General features: G+C 41.3%; 2 protein-coding genes and 1 long non-coding RNA gene across 4 annotated transcripts; 2 read left to right on the forward strand and 1 right to left on the reverse strand.

The window, feature by feature from the left end:
- Positions 1-4,089, reverse strand: wdr54 (WD repeat domain 54). Of its 2 annotated transcripts, none has more exons than XM_022755316.1 (10): positions 4,065-4,089; positions 3,449-3,734; positions 2,579-2,641; positions 2,347-2,413; positions 1,883-1,939; positions 1,657-1,784; positions 1,347-1,447; positions 872-1,034; positions 579-653; positions 1-411 (listed from the first exon to the last, which is right to left on the reverse strand). In XM_022755316.1, the coding sequence occupies exons 2-10, from the start codon at positions 3,671-3,673 to the stop codon at positions 280-282; spliced, it is 1,011 nt and encodes a 336-aa protein (XP_022611037.1). In that variant the 5' UTR covers positions 3,674-3,734; positions 4,065-4,089; the 3' UTR covers positions 1-279. The 2 variants fall into 2 exon arrangements, with proteins under 2 accessions (XP_022611037.1, XP_022611029.1); XM_022755308.1 differs by having other exon boundaries at positions 1,648-1,784.
- A 514-nt stretch (positions 4,090-4,603) lies between these two features.
- Positions 4,604-6,730, forward strand: LOC111229134. The gene is made up of 3 exons (XR_002665396.1): positions 4,604-4,853; positions 5,026-5,228; positions 5,337-6,730. It is a non-coding gene; the product is annotated as an uncharacterized LOC111229134 (long non-coding RNA).
- A 462-nt stretch (positions 6,731-7,192) lies between these two features.
- nol6 (nucleolar protein 6) lies at positions 7,193-20,988 on the forward strand. The gene is made up of 26 exons (XM_022755545.1): positions 7,193-7,324; positions 7,651-7,863; positions 8,015-8,131; positions 8,261-8,440; positions 8,588-8,756; positions 8,925-9,053; positions 9,192-9,355; positions 9,479-9,599; positions 9,757-9,815; positions 9,938-10,039; positions 10,142-10,257; positions 10,446-10,623; positions 10,801-10,923; positions 11,266-11,414; positions 14,607-14,682; positions 15,034-15,174; positions 15,371-15,488; positions 15,806-15,960; positions 16,136-16,299; positions 16,608-16,760; positions 16,880-16,977; positions 17,139-17,263; positions 19,096-19,185; positions 19,283-19,483; positions 20,265-20,366; positions 20,549-20,988. Exons 1-26 carry the CDS (start codon positions 7,286-7,288, stop codon positions 20,696-20,698), a joined length of 3,432 nt encoding a protein of 1,143 aa, XP_022611266.1. The 5' UTR covers positions 7,193-7,285; the 3' UTR covers positions 20,699-20,988.
- Positions 20,989-21,935: the final 947 nt, after the last annotated feature.

A 21,935-nucleotide genomic window follows, 5' to 3' on the forward strand; every position in this document is an offset into this window, starting at 1 on the left:
TTTGACACAGTAATCATGTCAGACAGAATTACAGAATATTTTATTATTTTTTAAAGCTACATTCAAATACATGTTAACATTAGTACTTAAAATATTTATATAAACTTTAACACTTTACTTTTGCATTATTTTGGTATTTTCTAATGTCATTCCAACCTTTGCAGATGTCAGGAAAGAAATGCAGAGAAACAATCCAAACGATTTGTTAAATATCCTCGTCATTGCTGAATCCCAACTCAAGTTCACATTCATGCACTTAGCCCCAATGAAGGCGAGGTCCTACGACTGTGTGTAGCGGATAATCTCACTCAGGTCATAGCCTGTCACTGCAAAGGCATAGCCATCACCATCACAGAACTTGGCGCCACAGATTTGTGTGTCTGTCACACACTCATTGTGCAAATGGGCGACCTAAGAGGAAATGGGGAAAACACAAAGGCAGGGTCTCACTGAGAGTTAGAGAAAAATAATCAAATATAAGGTAAACCTGGAGGAACCGTCATAAATCGTGCCTTCATCCTGGACTTATTAAAAGAACAAACTATACTTTTTTTATTTCTTATTTTAATAACAGTTACCTCCACACTGTTTGTCTCTGGGGTCAAAGTCAGGTGCCAGACCCTGACTAGAGAATCCTCGGCAGCAGACAGAAGCTTAAAAACACAAGCAGATGATCAGTTTTAAAACTGCAGTGGTATGAGATATACCCCCCAAAAAAATCACCAAGAACCATCTGGACATATGTTAGAGCTAAATGAATTGAACAATTTAAATAATTATCATATTTCATTTCAAAAACTATGAATCTCTTTTTTTTGCCAACACAATAAACTGTAATTTCTTTCTTATCCATTTAGTTTATACAACTCACCAGTCCAGAAAAAGGAGCAATGTCTAATGAGTATATCCAGCGAGCATGGGCGTTGACCTCAGCATGCAGAATTCCCGTCACTGCCTCATAGAGACGGATCTGGCCTGTGCCATAACCTGCCACCACTGTACCTTTCCACAACTTAACAGAGGAGCAGCTCATACTGAAAGCAGTGAGGAAGATGGAGGATCATTGTCATAGGGGAATAAAGGGAAAAGATAATGGACATTAGATTAGAGGAAGGAGGGGAACTGAGGAAGGTACAAAAGACAGTGGAATGGAACATAAATTAGAGTAGGTAAGTACAACAATATTTGACAGGGAGATGAGAGGAAAGTGCGAGTGGAAAAGGTGATTAAAGTTAGATAACAGAGGTTCATATAAGTAATTTTCAGTTGGCTGCCATTGCACCCCTTATTTTAGCTCAATTTTACATTGCTTACCAAAAATTACTCTAACACAATCAACTTCTTACTCAAAGCCAGGGATCCTGTTAAGCAGCTGAAATTCCTCCCCTGACTTCCAGACACAAAGGTTGCCCCCATCATCTGCACTGACCAGATCAGCTATGCACTCCTGAGGAGAGGAAGACAGAGACATAGTGAAGGGATTATGTAAAGAAAAAAAAAAAAGGTTGTATTATGTGAAGTGATAATTTATTTCGGTAGTTTGCCATTCATGGAAAAGGTAGAACTATCCTGTATCGACAAAAGTTCAGATAGACACATCACAGAGAATGTACTCGCTGAACTAGCACCACTAGCACACACACACACCATACAAACCTGGCTACCAGAGCACTCAGAGGCCATGTCAGTGATAGACTCCTTGTGCTCCTCCAGGACCTCGGACAGGGTTATATTACTGCCTTTACTGGGAATATCAAATACGAGAATTGCACCTGATGAAACGCCTAGAGAGAGAGAGAGAAAGAGACAAGTAGACTGTAGCTTTTTAGCCTGTATTTTCAATATGTGTAACTAAAAGAAATATGTTTCACTTTGCACTTACCCACACATATGTAATTCTCCCACACAGCTGATATCCCTCGAGCAAACACGGCCTGAGCTGGGACACAAATAACTTCTGTGAGTGCACTAGATTTGGCCTGAAACTTGAGATAAATATTTTTCTCTCACACGAAAATTTCTGATTTTACATCTATGCATATACACTATGAGCATGTGTATAAAAGTATGAGCAAACAAATCTACCAGTATCTATGAGTAAACTTAACAAAGCAGAAAAATACTGCTCATGTGTACAGCGTCATACAGCGTCAGCTTTATAATAACCAGGTCCACACAATGATGTTTTGATTCTGCTTGTGTCATGAGGATATGTCAACTACACTGACATATTTCAGGAAGAACTAAGTATATTACTATCATTCAGTTTTCATGCAAATAATTGAGACAGGTCAGTCTTTGAGTGCCTATATATAAAGCAAATCCACAGTTTATATGTAAGTTTACCTGTAGGTGTTTCTGGAGTATCCAGAGCATGCCAGTATACCATGATGGAGCCATCTGATTCATACATCTAAAACAATGGATGTACATGAAAATTAAAGGGTGCAAAAACATATGCATAAATACTTGTGTTTTTTTTATACGTGTGTAATTTTAAAAAAAATACTCAACAACCCACTTCAGCACCATCATTGTACACAACCTCCAAATTTGATGACAGGCGCTGACCACTCACCTGGATGCCTTTCTGAGAGGTCACGACCAGCAGATCACGAGAGGGCAGAGCACAAAATGCAGCCTGTTAAAAAAAAACACAGGATTTCTTTATTTTCCTGTGCAAGAGCAAAAGAAAAATAAAACAATGTTAAAATTTACCCTTTAGATTTGCCAGAAACCTATTAAAGAATGTAGTAAAATTCTTAACAGTTTGTGTGGTAGTATTTCTTATTGCTTTATCCTCGTACTCCAGCACATTGGATTGGAAGTTAAACAGTGACCAGACAACGACTTACTTTCAATGTTAAAAGTGCTAAAGGGTGTTTGAATCTATACTGGAGAACAGTGTTGTGTGTATTTGGTGGCCTTTTTATACACAGTCCCCCAATTTTAGGACATTGTACCATGGCAGTGGCCCTGAACATACAAATGAGGCAGCCAATAACTTTTTATGGCCAGTCTTGGCCTGGCAGAGCATCTCCAAAGAAGATAATGTCTATGGGTCCCAAGATTTAGCCACTAACTGACTTTAAATTAAATAAATTCTTCAAACGATATGACAAGTGTATTTACATTTAGGTTAACTTGTCCATTAATTTTCGGTCCCCTAAAATGTAGGCACTGTGTACACATGGGGATACGATTCCTACAGTCTGTCATCTGATTTAAAATCATAGACTTTCACATTAAGAGTCACTCAGCCCTTAACCTCACAGTTATTGTTTCATCTTTGTTGTAAAACAGAGTCAACAGGACGAAAAACGGCCCACTCCACGGAACTTTTTTGATGTTGCTAGAGATCAATGAAAGTACCTAAAGGACCACACTAACTTCCTATCCCACCTGCTCTCACTGTGTGACATAGCTAGAAGTTGTACTATGGCCTGACCTGCATGATGAGCGAAGTGCTTGTAGCAACATTGGGCTCTTTGGATTGCAGCTGACGGTGGGAGTAGTTGAGGCCGTCCCAGGACGCGCTGACCATGTTGACCACGTTAGCATGGACCACCGTGAAGTAGGTGAGGCGCCGCGGGGCGATGCGCAGGACACCGAGGTTGTTGTACAGCGCCGAGGCGCTGTTTTTGATCTGGATGCTCTTTTCTTTGTGATACATCGCGCAGTCTTACCTCAACAGCGCAGTTTGTTGAAATGGCAGTGCGTAATCTGGTATTAGTCTAAGAGAAGAAATAATGGTCACCACAGTTAAAGTCTAGTTAGGTGGAATGAACGATTTAAAGGCTTATACCGTTATTTGACATGACAACGCTAAATATTTAACAGTAGCAGCAAGCTAACTTTAGATGTGTTAGCAGTAAGCCTACTGCAATAACACGGGTATTTAAAAAAGAAGATACCGTCACTTTTGTGTGACTACATGCACATGCGCTTGATTCAGACTACATAACAACTGATTCTTCCACTATTAGCGCTGTCGTGATGGATCATTACAGACAAAGTTAGCGTAAACGAAGCACTTTTCTAGCTATCGTTAGCAACAGGATTACCTCCGCGTCCTCCGCAGCCATAGAGACAACGCCACTTATACGTACTACGTCACCCTTGCGTGCTCGGTTGCTCAGCAACCGTAGACTATACGAAACAGAGGATACAAAGTAGAGTGTAAGGTAAGGTTTTTACTTGGACTTGAGCTCTTAATGTTGTAACAGCAATTATTCGCAAAACGTAACCTATACATGTCAGTGTTGCAGTCGAATGGTGATATGTGTGGCCATGTAACAGGTTATAATTACCCAAAATTAAATGATACACGTATGACTGACTTTCTTCTTGGTTTCAAAACACCGCGGTGAGGTTTTAAAGACCAAAAACTAAAATACACACTTATCTTTTGCGCTTTATCTATACGCATTCTCATTTTTTTGTCCTATATGATGTTGATACAGGCGATTTTTCCATCAAACAGATTCTGGGCATTATAGTTTTATATAACTACGTATTTCCCATGAAATGAAAACATGTTTTTTGATTATGCCATTCATGTTTTGTTTTGTTTTTCCTTCTATTGTTTTAGTTTCATCAGCCCCTGAGTAAAGATGCCCCGTTCAGCAGCAAAGTCCCAAGCTGACAGGGCTAGACGCATGTCGGCCGTCCAAGTGACCCCACCTCTAGCGCAGGAACTGGAAGCGGAAGATATCATTCCTGGTCGCTTAACACGCGCCCAGTGGATGGACATGTTGAGCCAGGAGGATGCAGAGGAGACAGTAGGGGAGATCATGGATGAACTGTTGAGCAAGGTCATGGAAGGCTGTTTGAAGGCATACATTGAACGACAGGTAAAAATGAAAAGGTCTATACGCTTTTTTATTTTGATTTCACTTAAGTGTGAACATCATCTTATTGATTACCACTCATGGAGAGACCAATAAAATGATTTATCTTGCTTTCATTCATTTCAACAACATATAATACATGTACATGTAACATCCATGGTGTCCTTTAAGATAGCACCTTTTTCCGCATCTTGGGCCAAGAACTACTTCACACAAATTCTAGAGCAACAAATCCTGTGCCCAGATGAAGGAGAAGGACCAGAAGAAGCATGTAGAACTGAAGACTCAGAGCCTGTGCCATTAACTTCTGATGCCTGGGCTCAAGGATGTGTACCTGTTGTCAGTGCTACCCCTCAACCTCATCCCACTACACAACAGGTACTCTTGATATGTCTTTTCTGCAAGTCTTCTCTTCACATTTCAACAAAGAGGTTATTTGTATCCATATCTGCAGTATATCTGTATCTCTATATCCACTTCCAACAGGAGGCTGACATTCTTGAGGTCCCAGCACAAACAGAGCCAAGGGTCAACCACCAATGTAATATTATGACTCAAAAAAACAGCTCTCCAATCCAATCTGAAGACGAAACAAGTCCCAGGAGGCCTGTGACTGACAAGCACTATAAAGTGCTTAGTCCTCAGCCACGACTAAAAACTGATCGTGAGAAAAAGCAGAAAGTCAATTTACCTCCCAAGCCTGTCCCAGGCAAATTGCTGCCAGTCCTGTCCTGCTCAGCAGAGAAAAAGTATGTGGAGGTAGATGGTAAAAATAAGTTATATTCTGTTTCTAACCATAAGACTGGACCATTATATCAGCCTAAGGACTACCAACCCATACCAAGACTTGATCCCTCATGCCTGCCTCGACACTGCATCTTTCCTCAGTATGAGATTGTGGACAAAGACTACACAAAACCCAACTCCAAGAAACCAAGTGGACTATCCAAACTAGAACCAAAATATAACAAGCAGCAAACTGAGCAGAAAGTAACCAAACTGACACCACTAACCAACTCCAAGGATCAGCCAGAAAAGTTTCAGAGGAGAAACGAGGCAGGTGTCTTTCTGAGGAAAGTGTCTCCCTTTAGACATAGACAGGAAGGGATGGAATTCTCTGGGTCTCTGAGGCTGGATGCAATGGTTTTGGCCAAGGGTGTTTCTCTCCGGGATCCACAGGCAGTTGAAAGCAACCCTCTCAAATTTACACTTCCTTCCCAGTCTACCAAGCTGAGGCCAATACGAAGTGATATAGCTGTGCCACTGTTTTCAGTTGATCAGTTTACCACAGGCCGACCATCTCTGTTCACCCCAATGGTTCAGTCGAAGAACTGTGACAACTGATTCTGACATTTATTTAGAACAGAATGTGGTATATGTTAATGAAATAAAAACAATCCTTCTAATGCAAGAACATCTGACATAATGTCCAATGTAGGGTACACTGTAAAAGATTTGTGTTTTGAAAAGATTCCCACTCAAGCCATTTTTCCATATATTTATTAGCTAGTCTGCATTTGCGATACAGTGAGATATACTGTACTACATTTTAAAAAATAGTTCCTGATAAACTGTGATTACAAAATATTTATTGTCATTTCTTTGATACTGATATATATTTATAGAATATGTAAAAGGTATGATATGCATTCTATCAATGCCTCCCACAAAATAGAGCAAAGATGGAGAAAGACAGATGTAACTCATATACAAACAACTTAATTGTAAACCAAAGGAAATTATTTGGTCCACCTGGCTAAAAACAATGTAGTCTATAACAACAGCCCTGTAATAATTGCTAAATTCACGAAAATTATAATGTTCAGTTATTTGTTGAAATTTTTAGTTGTTGATTCAACTGGTAGGTGTTTCTATTATTTTGTCCACCCCATTTAAATCAATGAGGGTAGACTAAACAACAGAAAAACCACTCTGTATAATGCAATGCAATGCAATTCAACAGCAGAGCTGAATCAACACCTCTTTAACACACTTTAACATTATAACTGTATTAGACGGCATTAGCTTGAAATTTTTAATGTAAAACAGCGTTACAACAAATAATATGAATGTAAACATATTTAAAATAAACATATTTCACTTGTTTAATAAACATTTTACCTGATTTTGACACAAATGTATTTATTGCAGGCATGGACACTGTGTATTCCTGAATGATTAAAATGTAAGGCCCCATGACAAAACTGGCTCTAGAGTACCGTGCAACCCACCTTGCTGAAGCCGACGTGACGCACGACGAGTAGCGAGCCAATCACCACTCGCCTCCGTCGCCTCTAGGCCAATCGTGGAATTATTTTGCTTGATAGCATGTTTCACTGACCCTATGCACATGTGAGAGCGCGATGAAGCGAAAGCAGTGGTGATCAAAACTTTCAAGATATCGGATTTATCATCAGTTTAAAAGCAAATCAGACATGAAGAAGAAACAGACAGTCGCAGAGGACCCAGCAGAGGTAAGACTCGAGACATTTATCATGGTTTTAACTGACTGGTGTTTAACTACTGCTTAACACACGGGACGGGTTTACTCACTGGAACACGGGCTGTTGCTTACATGCTTTGCCTGCAATTTTGCAATTATGTCTCGTCACAATTAATTACAGCATTAGTAGAGACGGAATTTACAATACGGTAATACTCATGTGACAAACACCAGGGTTTACGCTCATAAAAAAACAGTAGATAGTTACCCAAGTTTTCATACCCTTATTTGGAGTCCTTATATAGGGCCACATGTTTAAAGTTGACTCAAGCATGCTATGTTGTTGTTGTTTCGCAGATGGCTGCCTCAGACTCATCTCATGAGGAGGAGGAAGGTGAGGCTCCCATGAAAACCAAGAGGAGCAAACCTGACGAAGCTGGAGAGGGAGAGGTGGTCTGTCGCCCCGTGAAGCTGTCTCGGAATGATCTGTACAGACCTCCCACTGTAGAGGAGCTAAACCAGCTGAAAGAGGCCGAAAGTCTGTTTCACTGCAGCCTGCTCAAAATGCAGGTGAGTCCTCCGACTTACAGAAATGCACATAAGAGAGAATCATCATCGGAGACATGAGAAGAGAAGGAAAACTAATGGGGGTTATGTCTTAATTCAAGCTTGTTTTCCCATGTAAACAATAAGCTTGTCTGTGATCTGTCACCAATAACAGATGGAAGAGTTGCTGAAAGAGGTCGCCCTGAGTGAGCATAGGAAACAGCAAATAGATTCCTTCATTCAGACCGTCACCAAGCTGCTCCAGGCTGTGCCAGATTCACCAGAAGTGGAGGTTTGTAGCAATGTTACTGTGAGAAAAAACGCTTTGTGACTGGCTCCATTCCTTTCATTCAGATATCCACAAATTCATAAACACACACCTGTAATCACATTTATTTACTCAATATCTCTATGTGCTCAGGTAAGCGACCTGTCATGGCTGTCTAGTGCAGTTAAGATCCCTTTCCTCCTGGTGCCCAAAACGACAAAAGGCAAGTTCCACATGGCACCTCCTGCTTCTGTTGATCTGATTGGCAGCTACCCCCTGGGCACCTGCACTAAACCACGCATCATGGTAGACCTGGCTGTCACGATCCCAGCTGTAAGTCACCTGCCTCTTTTTTTTTTTCTTCGTTTTTTTATTTTAAATGTGTCGCTTGAATCCTGGAGAGCAATGCAATAAGACATTATAGACATTAGACTCTAAGTGCCACTGGCATTGTATATCTGCTCATCTCTCTGTTATTAGGATGTCCTCCACCCAAAGGATGTTGTGAACCAGAGGTATCCGAGAAAAAGAGCTCTCTACCTGGCAGGCTTGGCCCAGTATCTTACATCCTCCTCTGATATTGGAACCATGCGCTATTCCTGTCTCCATGGGAATCGACTCCGTCCCCTTCTACTGCTGACCCCTCCAGGTATTTAACTTTTCATCTTCAGCACACTAACCCTTCAAGAGCATTGTATTTAGTTTTCATTGTATGGATTTTTAGCAGCAATTCATTTTCTTTGCATGTGAATATTGAACAGTATGTATTTAGTGGGTTATGATTGTGACACAAGATGTCTTGTGGTGTCCCATCAAGACACTTCCAGCTTCACCGTGCGTGTTCATGTGTGTCCACCTCCTGGGTTCTTCAAGCCCAGCCGTTTCCACCCCCAGAGGAATAATATCCGGACAGAGTGGTACACTGGATTGCAGACCTCACAGTCTGGTAAGGCTTGTTCTTCAGATACTATCCGTTTCACATTTTCTGTTCAGCTTTTGATCACTTTTTCTCAGACCACAATCATAAGTATATCCAGGACCAAATATCACTTTCATCAAGACCAATATCATTTGTTTGTTACAGAGAGCAGCGAACCTCCCACTCCACATTATAATAGCTCTGTTCTGGGGGATTTACTGCCCAGGGCTCACCTCCAGTTTCTCTCTGCTGTCAGCTCCCAGTGCTCGGCTTTTGCTGATGGGGCTGCTTTGCTCAAAGTCTGGCTTCGTCAAAGAGAGCTCGACCAGGTAGGAAGCTAACAGTGGCTCTTTTACTTGTTGGACAGAGCTTATATTCTCTTCTTTTTTTTTTACATTTCTGACACTGTTTATCTCACCTCTCCTCTGTATCGCTCTCTCATTGTCTTACAGGGCACTGGTTGTTTTAATGGTTTCCTGGCTTCAATGCTGTTGGCCTATTTGCTGACCACTCACAGAATCAGTAACACCATGACAGCCTATCAGCTGCTTCGAAACAGCTTGAACTTCCTGGGTAAGAAAATTTTAATTGCACTAAACTACTGTTTTTATTTTTGTAATGAAAGATAATATGACACACAATATGATATACAGTGGTTGTACTTTCATTAACTTGCTTATCACTGTTTTGTATGTCTTGCAACTTACACACCTTTCTGTCTGACCCTCAGCATCTACAGACCTAACAATGAATGGGATCAGCCTAGCCAAAGATCCAGACTCTACAGCTGTGAGTGGTCTAGCTCATTTAAAACCATAAACCTGGGAATGTAGTTTACTCACACTTTTGTCTACTTCCTAAATTAACCATTATTGTCCTAATGGCCTTTCTTTTTTTTCTTTTCCTTGCAGCCATCTGTTGCAGAGTTCCACAATGCTTTCCAGGTGGTGTTTGTTGACCCCTCAGGACATCTCAACATGTGTGCTGACATGACAGCTTGCACCTACAAACAGGTAAATACTGTGAAAATGAATGTGTGTGTGTTTTCAAAGATAATTATTTTTCCTTGGTGAGATACAGCAACGGGTATTGACCATTTTCAAATTGGTTCTCAGCTCCAGCATGAGGCGTCTGTGTCGATGCAGTTCTGGGACAACCCTACAGTGGATGGGTTCCACAGCCTCCTCATGACCCCCAAACCCATGATAAGGACAAGTGACCACGTATTCCAGTATGACTCTGATTATCAACTAATGCAACCAAAACTAATCACAACCAGTACATCTTGTGTACTACATAAGCAGCTTCGTTTTTGGAACAAAACCTGAGTTATTTTTCTTTCAGAGCAGAACTCGTTTCACATCCTCTTTTAACTTCAATTCCTCATCTTGTCTTTTCTGCTTTTCATTTCCCACTCAGATTATGTGAGCTGGGAAAGCTTCAGTCCAGCTGTAAGAAACTGAATCTCCTCAGTGAGCTGATGGACCACAGTGGGAATTATGTCCACACTGCACTGCCTTTTCTTCTGTCACTGCTTCAGCGAGGACTGGGCCAAAGGATTCACCTCCTCACCCACTCCCTCTCTCCAGACCCTGAGGTGGGGAAACATTGACATTCAGGGGCTACAGATACCCATGCCTTGTTTACTCAACTGGCAGAATGTGCACACTGATTTTAGTTTTTTTCCAGTCTGAGCTCCTTTTAACAAAGTCTGGATCGACGATGTTTACATCGCTGAATTTGTTGAACATACTTCATTTTTGTTTCATCACAGTGGTCCGTGGACAGTGAAGCCCCAAAGCACAAAGCTCAAAGTCCTCTCTCCTTCGGTTTGCTCTTAAAGCCGGAGCTAGCAGCCTCTGTCCTGGAAAGAGGCCCACCTGCAGACAGCCCCAAGGTAGGTCTGTCTGTCTTTTCTGTGTATGTGTGTGTGTCAACCACATGTGCAGGTGAAACAACATTTTGTAGGTCAAACTGATTTGTGATGAATTATAGATTTTATACCTCGGGTAGGCTTAATGTATTTTTTCCCCATATTGAGAAAGAACTGCTCAGTGTAGTCTGTATTTTTGACTACTTGTATGGTTATAAATAGTTAAAAGAACGTAATACTATTGTAGTAATCTGTTTCTTATATGGCTGTCATTTGCATTTTTGCAGACTTATTGGTGTGTTGTTTATTTTGTTACCATGCTTGTGCAATGATTCATTATTAACACCTGCGTTGTTCCTCTGCTAGGCAGCTGAGTTTCGTCAGCTGTGGGGTTCTCGCTCCGAGCTGCGCCGCTTCCAGGACGGTGCCATCACTGAAGCTGTCCTGTGGGATGGAGAGAGCATGTGCCAAAAACGTCTGGTCCCCAAACAGATCATCACACACCTGCTACAGCTGTATGTATTTTATCTTGGCACACCACACTGAGAGACACAACAAGACAGCACATTAATACTGGTGATTACACAGTTGTTAGTTTGATCAGTGAGTTTCTAGCTGTACTGATAATACAAATATTCAGTCTGCTATTATGGCAACAAAACAGAGACTTTTCTTCGTTTTTTTTTTCTCCATGGTTTTTATCCTGATTTGTAGACTACTGTAAAGAAATCTACTCAAAATATGTGTTTGTAACTACAGTGTACAAAACCTAATACTGTGTCAAGGTAAATGAAGTGTATGAATGACTGCAGTTTTTATACACTGTTTGCAGCCTCCATGGTATGCCTGATATTTGATATTGAATGCCAAGGAATTGTAGTCGCTACGTGTTTACTCAGATATTGCTGTTATCACTGGCTCACTGCCCACTGTTTTAAGCCAGGAATGTCAGTCATCAAGTCAAACGATATGTTGTGAGTGAGGTGTTAACTAAGAACGGTTAGGTATTTGACCGCAGCTCAGCTGACGGCAACTGTTGAGGGAGGAATCTCTAACTTTTTGTTGATGGAAAGAATTTTAGTTCATAGCATTATTGGCACCAGCAGATATAACATTTTAATAGTGGGAAAGTACCTGCTGTCGTTATTGCCCTGCCATCTTCCACATCCTCCCTGACTGCTTACACCCACCCTTTCTTGCTCCACACTGCCCTACAGTAACCTTATTCTATTATTTGTATTAGAAGTCAGTGTAGATCTTCATCATGTAGGGTTGTTTTAAGTTACACATTTCTGTTTACAAAGATCATCATGTCAACATGCTCTGGGCTCAGTCTTGTACGCATTGTTGCAAATGCTTGCCCAGCCTCTGACAGTAAAGATGGAAGTGATACACCAGGTACACACAAATAGTGTCTCGCCAGAGTGGCCAGTTTGGGGAATCTCGGTCCATTTACCCTCCACCAATCAAGAGGGTTTATGTCCAATGAGGGAGCAATGTCTCTCAAGTAGTAATCTACCTGAGCCTCAGAGTCTGTGGCATAGGAGGAGCTGTAGTTGTCTCCCAGGAGCAACATCATGGTGTTTTTGGTGTCACTTCTCAATTGTGAGGGCATAGCCACCTGGCTAATATCAGGTGTGACCAGGGTCTCATGCTGTTCATCCTTTGTGCCCACTGTAGTAGTTATCACATCTAACTTTGAAACCAGTTCATGCAGTTTAACCTTTGCAGCCAGTCTCCCTGTTGGCGTCAGGAAGCTAAGATGTTTGTGACGAGGGTCCAGCATAGAGGCAATCAGAGCTGGTTTGGAGGCTAGGTCATTGGAGTCAACCTGCGGACATTAAAATGAAATAACAGTAATAAGGAATTTATATAAAGAGGATGAAGATTGTTCATTTTTGTCAGCACTTATTCTACTAATACTATAGCCAAATATATTTTACTTGGAGCACAAAATTATATTTGGCATTAGTTTATGCCTACCTCCATGTGATTTCTAAGTGACGTCTGAACTTTCAGCTTGAACTCAGAGACCTGTTCAACATCATTTTCTTTTGGCACAAGGTGAGTCTGAATGAGGCTGAACGTGATTGGGTAGATGTTTGAAATGGACACCTCCGTTTCAGCAGATATGACTGTTGTTGCCCATTTCAGAGTTGCCAGCACAGGTGTGAAATTCTCAATTATTTGCCAGCAGTCATCTTCAATCTCAAGGGTCTGGGCTTCTTGTCTGTTGGTGATTGTGCGATCAGAGAGCACGGCTTTAATGGCCCACCGTTGCTCAAGTAACCGTTCAAACATATCACAGATAGTGTCCCATCTAGCTTTGCTCGACTGGATAAGCTTGTGCTGTGGCAGGCACATCTGAACCTGCTTGTGCTCCAAGGCCTCACTTGCCAGCAAGTTGTGACTGAAGTGCCTGACTAGTTTCCCGGCAGCAACAATGATGCGGACCAGATCCTCGCTCAGCCCATCACTGACTGCCAGCTGCAATGTAGTGGCAAAACAAGTGGCATAGTTCCAGGTGACACGGGCACACGCGTGGACTGACAAGATGTCTTGTGTGTTGTTATGAACACATGCAGTCACTTTCCCAGCAATACCCCAGGTCTGCACAGTGTTGAGCAGCCTCTCTGTGATGCTGTCAGTACTAGTGTGGCTGTCTGAAGATAGCTTGTGTGTCTGCAGCACAGCTGACCTCCCCTGCCAGTCTTCTGTTATGAACGAGCAGGATACAGTAATGTACCTTTGAAATGGCAGGGCTGTCCAGAAGTCAGCAGTGAGAGCCACTTTCTCCACTCTACCAAGCTGCACTACAAGCTCCTCCACCTTCTCATGGACGTGGCCTTCAATGAGGCGTGTGATATCACCAGCAGATGGCATTTTATAATTATGCACTGTGTATGCAAGTAGCTCACGAAAACCATCCCCATTAACCACGCTGATGGGAAGCATGTCCTTCTCTATCATTCTGGAGATGAGTTCAGTCACCTCTGCATGTGTTGCCAGTGACACACCGTCATTAGGCATTGTGTCTGGGTGCTTGTTTTTGATGTGGTACATCATGCTGGTGGTGCTGCTCCTGTACTTCAGTTTCGTGTCGCACATGGTGCAGTGAACCTCGTCGTCCACTTTGATGAAAATGTCCCACACAGAGCTCCGCTTCAGGCGCTTCCTCTCTCCATAGTCACGCTCAGGGGGGTTGGTGGTCATGTTCACGTTCGGTGACATGATGGCAACCTGCATGATGTCCGAGTTAGCGGCACTCTCCTCCTCGATGCACTGAACGGTACAAATCACCGGTTTCTCGTCTTCGTCTAGCGGCGCTGTGGACGGATGGTGCCTGCTCATGTGGTTCATCATGGAGCTGGTGGCTCCGCCGCAGTACTTTAGCGTAGCGTCGCATTTCGTGCAGCGGACGAAGTTCCCCACTTGTTCAAAGCAGTCCCACACAGAGCTCCGTCTTCTCCCCGTACGCTTCATGTCTTGTGCAGCTAATGTCTGAGCCGAGTGTTTTTTACGTTAGCAAGTTAGCTAATGCTAACTTGCTAACTGAAGAATGGGTATTTTGGGTAATAAAAAGACGAAGTTGTGACCCGTTTCACTTCAGCATATGCCCTGACAGAAAATAATAGTGATGTGAGTGTAGGTATGATTGTGTTGAAGCCTCGTTTTAATTTTAAGATAATATACTTATTATCCATCAGACATGCAGATATCCCCGAATCCTGTATGCGGTACGTGGGGGCGATGGTGGATGACGTCATCAAGACGGGAAGTGAGGTAAATCGTTGCTTATTTTTAATAATCATATATCCATGCATCAAATTCAAAATAATGTCGATGAGTTCCATTGAAAACAAATAGAATGTATTTGTTGGTATATATTCTTGTATGGAAACCCTGCAATGTTTGTTTAATGTTTTTTATCTGAAATGTTGTGGGGGTGTTTGTATTGCTGTGGGAATACACCTTTGATTATTGATGAATGTATATTAAGTTGGTGTGTAAATGGTTTAAACCACCATAGGGGCATATCAATGTTGCCTTTTAATTGCTAAATAAATACACCCCTTAATAATGTATTTGTACACCATGTGTTTAATGTGTTAATGTGTGTGTTATGCATTTCAGATGTCTAGTACTGGAGAGGAGGAGAGTTTACTGGTGGTTCAGTCTTATGATGACCTGAGTAGAAAACTGTGGAGGCTGGAAGGTCTGCCTCTCACCATCACAGCAGTACAAGGAGCCCACCCTGCACTCAGATACACACAGGTAAAGCGTCTTGTTCTAAACAGGGAACTGCTCTCATTAGTGTAATGGTTAGTACTAGTAAGTTTGTAAGTGGTACGGGTAATTTTGCATAGTTTTAAAACCCACTTCAATGCAACTGGTATTGATAGCTGTATTGCAACTGTAAATTTTGAGTTTGGTTTTGTGACTGCTCTAACATTTAAGTTGTGCCTTGAAGGTCTTTCCCCCTGTGCCACTGAAGCTGGACTATTCCTTTTGTGAGAGAGAAAAAACGTCCAGATCATTGGTGCCAAAGGACGGAAAACCATGCCCTGCTTATATCACCCCCATCACAGGTTAGTGTTTCCTCCACAAATCAACTAATTAAAAAGCTGTTAATTCTAATTTTAATGTTTTGAAAACTATATGTAAGTAATTTCTGCACATATATGAATTTTCATTCTCACTGAAACATACTGTAACATCACTTGATTTGTCTGTCTCCCGGGTGGCTACATGTGTGTTCCCTGTAATTTTTTCCACTATCTGGGATGACAACAGGCAAAATTACAGAATAACTGAGTCCAAAGATGGAAAGTTACAGCCATTTAACCACAGGCATTTAGCTATACAAATGTATATACCAATGTATCAGTAACCTTTGTTCTTGCAGTGATCTGTCACATGGAGGGGAGTGGAAAGTGGCCTCACGACCGCCTCGCCATACGCCACATCCGAACTGCCTTCCACATCCGTGTGGGAGAGTTGCTCAAGAAGCACCATAATTATACGTGCAGGCCCTGCCCCACACACCTAGATGTCTGGAAGGTATTATTTTGTGTACATGTCCCACACATGTCTGTGAACTTGAACTTTACTATGTTAAGGCAATGTAAAACAGGTTTTTTAAATTATAAGTTTGTAGAACATCCATTTTTTTCATTGCACTTCACAGTATTCTGTTTATTTACACTGTATTTTCTCCTTATGCTTATGAATCCAGGATGGCTTGGTGTTCCGCATCCAGGTGGCATATCATCGGGAGCCTCAGGTGCTGAGGGAGAGTGTGAATGCAGAGGGCCTGCTGGTTGTAAGGGACAATGAGGAGGCTCAAGCTCTGGAGATGGCCACCATTCACAAGCCTCTACTCACCAGCACATTACATGGGTAAAATTAAAATAGCAACACAAAGTAGTACCTGTGTGTTTGTGTGAGAAAGCGGGGTTGTAGATTTCCTAGTGGTTCGCTCTGTCTTTTCAACCCTACACGTTGCTGTTATAACTATTAAATAGTTGTTTTTTTTCTGATTATGTTTTCACTTTCTTACTGTTTGACCTACTTTTCTTCCTTTGTGTCACCTTATTTTGTGTCTGTTCTCTGTGTCTTTATTATTTTTGTTTGACCTACATGCACCATTTCCTCCTCCTTTTTTTTTTTTTTGCTCCATCTTATACATGTCATCTTGTTGTTGGTAGGCTTCAGCAGGAGCACCCATGTTTTGGGGCAGTGTGTCGCCTGGTCAAACGCTGGCTGGGGGCTCAGCTCTTCAGTGACGACATTTCAGAGGATACAGCAGACCTGCTGGTGGCGTCGGTTTTCCTGCAGCCTGCACCCTTCACTCCTCCTGGGTAAGTAACACTTTTTAATAATCTGTCCACCTCATCAGAGCCATTTTTGAATATACATCTTGTTCACATCCCTTTGTTCCTTCAGTAGGTCATGTGAGTGAATTTTCTGTATTCCTCAGATCTCCTCAGGTGGGCTTCCTTCGCTTCCTTCATCTGCTCTCCTCCTTTGACTGGAGGAACAACCCACTGGTAGTCAACCTCAACAACCAGCTCACAGGCAAGCACTCTCACGCGCTCGCCTTTTCCCTCTGTGTCACACGAACAAAGCCCTCCTGACCTCCTTCTATCTACACACCCGACATACTTTAACATCCTGCTCGTATGCATCGCTGTTTCAAATCCGAGTTTAATTGTTGTTCTCCTCTCTGTCACGTGTAGCTGCCGACTACACAGAAATCAAGAATGACTTCATGGCCTCCAGGGAGTCTCTGCCTGTCATGTTTATAGCTACGCCTAAAGACAAAAAAGCATCTATGTGGACCAAGCGAGCACCTAGTGTACAGGTCAGTGGATTCACAAATACAAATGCACAACTCACACAGCTACACATTTAATAGATTAGCACAATTCAAAAAAAAATATTAAACATTACAATAGGTCAGTACATAGAAAAAGATAAAAGGGAATCTTGACATCAAATAGGTCACAAGCTTCTTTACAAAGAAATCACAAACAACGGTGTAGAAAAGAGTTACATGTTCTTGGCAGAGAGCAGTCGCATAGTTTCCCAATTCTGGAGCCTTTCCTTAGTGCACACAGGTCTCCTGGATCACACTGAAAAAGAGTTCAAACTGTATTTAAATAAGATATTGTTAATGATTTACTGTTCATAAGTGAACAGTAAATGTACTTGGTAAGAGAATGAATTTATTGTTCTGAAAAGATATTGAGATAATTTACAGATGGACAGATTTATTGCATTACATACCAAAGGCAGATAGCCATGCTTTTTTCTCAGAGCTGGAAATTGATTGTTCTGAAGTCTTTCCAGAACCTCATGTAAATCATTGATCTGGAAATGCAGATATTATTTAAAACATTTTTAAAAAATTAAAAATATCACCAGACTATGAAATAACAAACAAAATTCTGAAGAATTTCCATCTGAAAAGACCAACAGCCTTCTAAGCGAACTCTTTGAAAGCAATCCTTATGTTTTTGGAGACCATGAGTAATAGCTCACCAGTTGCTTTTCATTGCCGTCCTCTGTCGTAGAAAAATAAGGTAAATGTTTTGTTTTGTATTCCTCTGTTTGGATGTGTCCATGGCTGTAAAAGAGTCCAGCAGCACACAGTAGTGTACAGAAAAGGTGCACACACCAGCTTCCCATGGTGCGTCACTGACCCAGATAAGCTTCCTGCGCTCGCCCACCTTACACCCCCTACAAGCCCAACACTTATACTGAGCCTCTCCCAGCATCCTCTTTTTATAATGGTGGCGGAGAGCAGGAACTTTGTCCTCTGTGATGTCATCATGGGCTTAATTCGCCATGCCTAATTACAATGTTCAGGAATATTTCCATTTTACTTTATCTTGTAGCCCAGGTTGCATATATCAATTTCTTGTAGAATTCACATGCCCACATTCACATACTCCCAAAACTGAAAATGTGTTTCAAGACAAATAGGAACAGATGAGGAGAGTGAATTATTCTGGTGCGTAGTCTCAATTCCTCTGAATGACCACTAGAGAGCAGACTGTGATGGAGTGAATCTGAATGAATATTGGAGCTTCTTTCTTAATACACAAAATGCCTACCATGACCATGGCCACAGAAATGTTAATTAGCGATGCACATATAATTAATTCAAGTTAGTTTGAATGAAAGTACATTATCCTTATGAGTGAACATGGGTTGTAATTTGGCCCCTTTGTGTAATAGTTGTCAAAATACAAACCAACTATCGTACTTGGAGGAAAGAGTATCCATCATTAGATTAAAATGCTGAAATAAATGTGCTTGAGGAGAATCATTCAGTAAGAAGAGGGCAGGGATTTTACAACCACTTTCCCTCAAGTGATCTCAGACTTTTGGACCCACTGTATTACCTCATATTACCTGTGTTTTGATCCAGCAGTATATCTAAGTGACTTTTTGCATTAATGTAAAAGGGTGTGCTTTCATCATACCAGTTGAAATAATACTCTATATAATTCTCTATATAATGTTATTTATATTTTTATTGCCTTTTCGTGTCCGCAATTGTTGGGTCAAATTTTCATGTGTTCTGGGAAATTGTATTCCATTGTTAGTGTGGCTGTACAACCACAATGATGGTCTCTATATTATATGACACTTCAGAATGTCCAAGGCTACTTTTGGTTGTGTGTTCAGATGCTGCAGCGTGTGGTGATGGTGGCTGCAGAGAGTCTTAAAGTACTGGAACATCAGCTGATGGACGCGGGCCAGATACAAGATGTCAGGGTTGGTAACAGGTTCTCACCACTCCACTTCATCGTAAATGATCTTCTGTCTGAGCGAACATATCAGCATTGTGATGCACGCGTCTGTGTTTGTGTAGGTGGTCATGCGCCCTCCTCTGGATGCCTACGATGTGTTGATCCACCTGAACCCCAAGCAGGTTCCCCTTCTCGGCCAAGCAGTAGACCCTCCCGCCGTCAACTTCAGCAGGGGCGTCATGACTGGTGGTGTGGCCAAGTCTGGAGGGGCCCTGCCTGTCATCGACTACAACCCGGTGTCCTTCTACCTGACGGAGCTCAGAGTGAGTCTAATCTGTCAGCGATGCGCTTCATGTTAGGAAGGCGTGGTTTTATCAACAACTTGTTGACACAAGATTTGAGGAGAAAATGTGAAGCAGGGTTTAGTCACAGTTGGGTTGTTACTGGTAATACAAAAAAAAAAAAAAAGGAATTGCAGAAAAGCGAAATATCCAGTGAAACTATTCTGTGCTTGCATTGTTCACAGAATCACAACATCCAAGCGTGAACTCTGTTAATGGAGATTTCCTTGAACTTTCCTATTTCAGCAGTTAACTTTTTCTTAATGTTAATCACCTTCTCCATACACTCTCATGCACACGACTCATATGTTTAAGGTTGTTTCTCGGCAAGAGTCTTGAGTTGTTTTTCAGCAAACTTGGCAAGAATGTAGGACCTCTGTCTTTCTCTTCATCTTTCTCCCTCTGTCTTTCTCGCTGCATCTCTCTTCCTGTTCTTTCTCTGAATCTCTCATGAATGCCATGAAAGGAGCAGCCAATACATTGTATGCATTATTTGAATAATTCTACACCTAGCCAGTAATGATGGGTCACAATAGTCAATCCATGAGCTTAGACTGAGCTTATCAAACAGAAGTTGTTAAATGTAACGGCTTGCAGAGGAAGTAAATTTAAGTAACTAACTGATAAGGTTTTCGGATGCTGCCATGTAAAAAAAAAAAAAAAAAAAAAAATCTACTTAGTAATTAATCTGCTTTGTTTTTTGACAAAAGTCTGTCATCTTGTGACCTGAACTTCTACATCACTTCCCCTGATTTGTTTTCAGGATGCGTTTGGAGACTTTGCCCTCTTCTTCTGTGATCCCTATGGTGGAACAGTGATTGCAGTTTTATGGAAACCAAAGGCCTTCATCTCAATGCCTTTTAAGGTAAAAGCTAAGTCACTCATGTCCCAGAAGCATCCATATAAGAGAGAACCCTTTTGCTAACAGCTTGCTTTGTCATCAGCATTGCATTATGTGTCACCTCAATCCTGCCCATTCTCGTGTCACCATCTATCACGCCGACCTTATGCTTAAACTTTTTTTTTTTTCTTCATCACACATCGCAGACGTCACAGGTGTCTGCTCGGAGCGTGGAGGTGACTGGGGAGGACGTAAATACTGTTCCCAATGTTGAAGCGATACTGGAGGACTTCCGGGTCATGGGAGAGGGCTTAGTCAAATCAGTGGAAGCCAGGACGGAAAAATGGTCATTTTAGACTACTCAGATGTGTATACACACAAAAACACACACACACATACACACACATCACTTTGACCAGATACATTAATTTTAGTATTTGATATTTTCACCAGTGAATGTTTATTGATACATTTATTTTGTTTCTGCCCGACTTATTAAAAACGGAAAAAGGTAAACATGAATGAATTTTGGACATCTTGTTAACAAATAATATGTGTTAATACTGTTGATGTTGAAGACCAGCCACGTTTGTTTCGGTGAAGCTGTATCATGTCCAATAAATGCATATCTAATCTTTTGATTTGACTGCCTACCAATAAGTGTATCTTTCATTGTTAATGTACATTTACAAATCAGCATGTGTTTGTTTGTTACAGTAGAGCTTAAATTATTAGTTTTCTGTTGGTCCACTTATCAAAGAAACCAATCAGCAATTTTAATAATCAATCAATCATTTAAGTAATTTTTCAAAGAGACTCTAGCTACTCAAATGTGATGAATTGCTGATTTTCTGTGTTTTCTGTTGTAGTAAATGGAATATCTTTAGTTAGATTGGTGGCTGGACAAAACAAGCAATTTGAAGGCATCATGTGGGAAAATGTAATAATGCAATACTTCTTACTATATTCTGATACTTCATTGAAAAAAGCTGTCATCTAGCTTTGTTATGGTTTTGTGTTAATACTTTCATGCATGTATCTTGAAACTGGTGGTTAGACACTAAAAACTGTTCTTAACCATGGCCATCGATGCAGCTATGTAATGCAGCCTGTGCAACGTTCGGTATAAGACTAATTCCAAAGCACAAACGCAAAAAGAGCAGAGACGTGATCATTAAGCAGAGACATGCCAGTTGACTTGCCAGCTGCTTTTAAAAATTCTTAGAAAGGGACTCTCTGACTGGATTTAATTTCTAATGAATCTGTGAATGGATCTTAGAGCTACCAGTTTAAGTTGGTGGTTTGACAAGCGAGAGATAATCTGTAATCAAAGAAACGCTCAACAGGGAATCTTAACTGAATGAAACAAACAAACACACAACACTAGACACAGTGAAACAGTCACAGTACAGTAAAATGCTCAATTGTGTCATGTAAGCATTGCTGTACAACACTTCTGGTTCAAACTTGCATAGTGTAATTCTGATCAAATAGCCTTAAGGAAGAGGGGGAGGACATTCACATTTCCATCAGGCCCCTTATCATCACAAAGAAGAGATGAACTGTTCTAAACAGAGAGCTGAAGCGTGCAAA

This window comes from Seriola dumerili, unplaced genomic scaffold (genome assembly GCF_002260705.1).
Source record: "Seriola dumerili isolate Sdu_G_001 unplaced genomic scaffold, Sdu_1.0 BDQW01000017.1, whole genome shotgun sequence".
NCBI classification, from domain to species: Eukaryota; Metazoa; Chordata; class Actinopteri; order Carangiformes; family Carangidae; genus Seriola; species Seriola dumerili.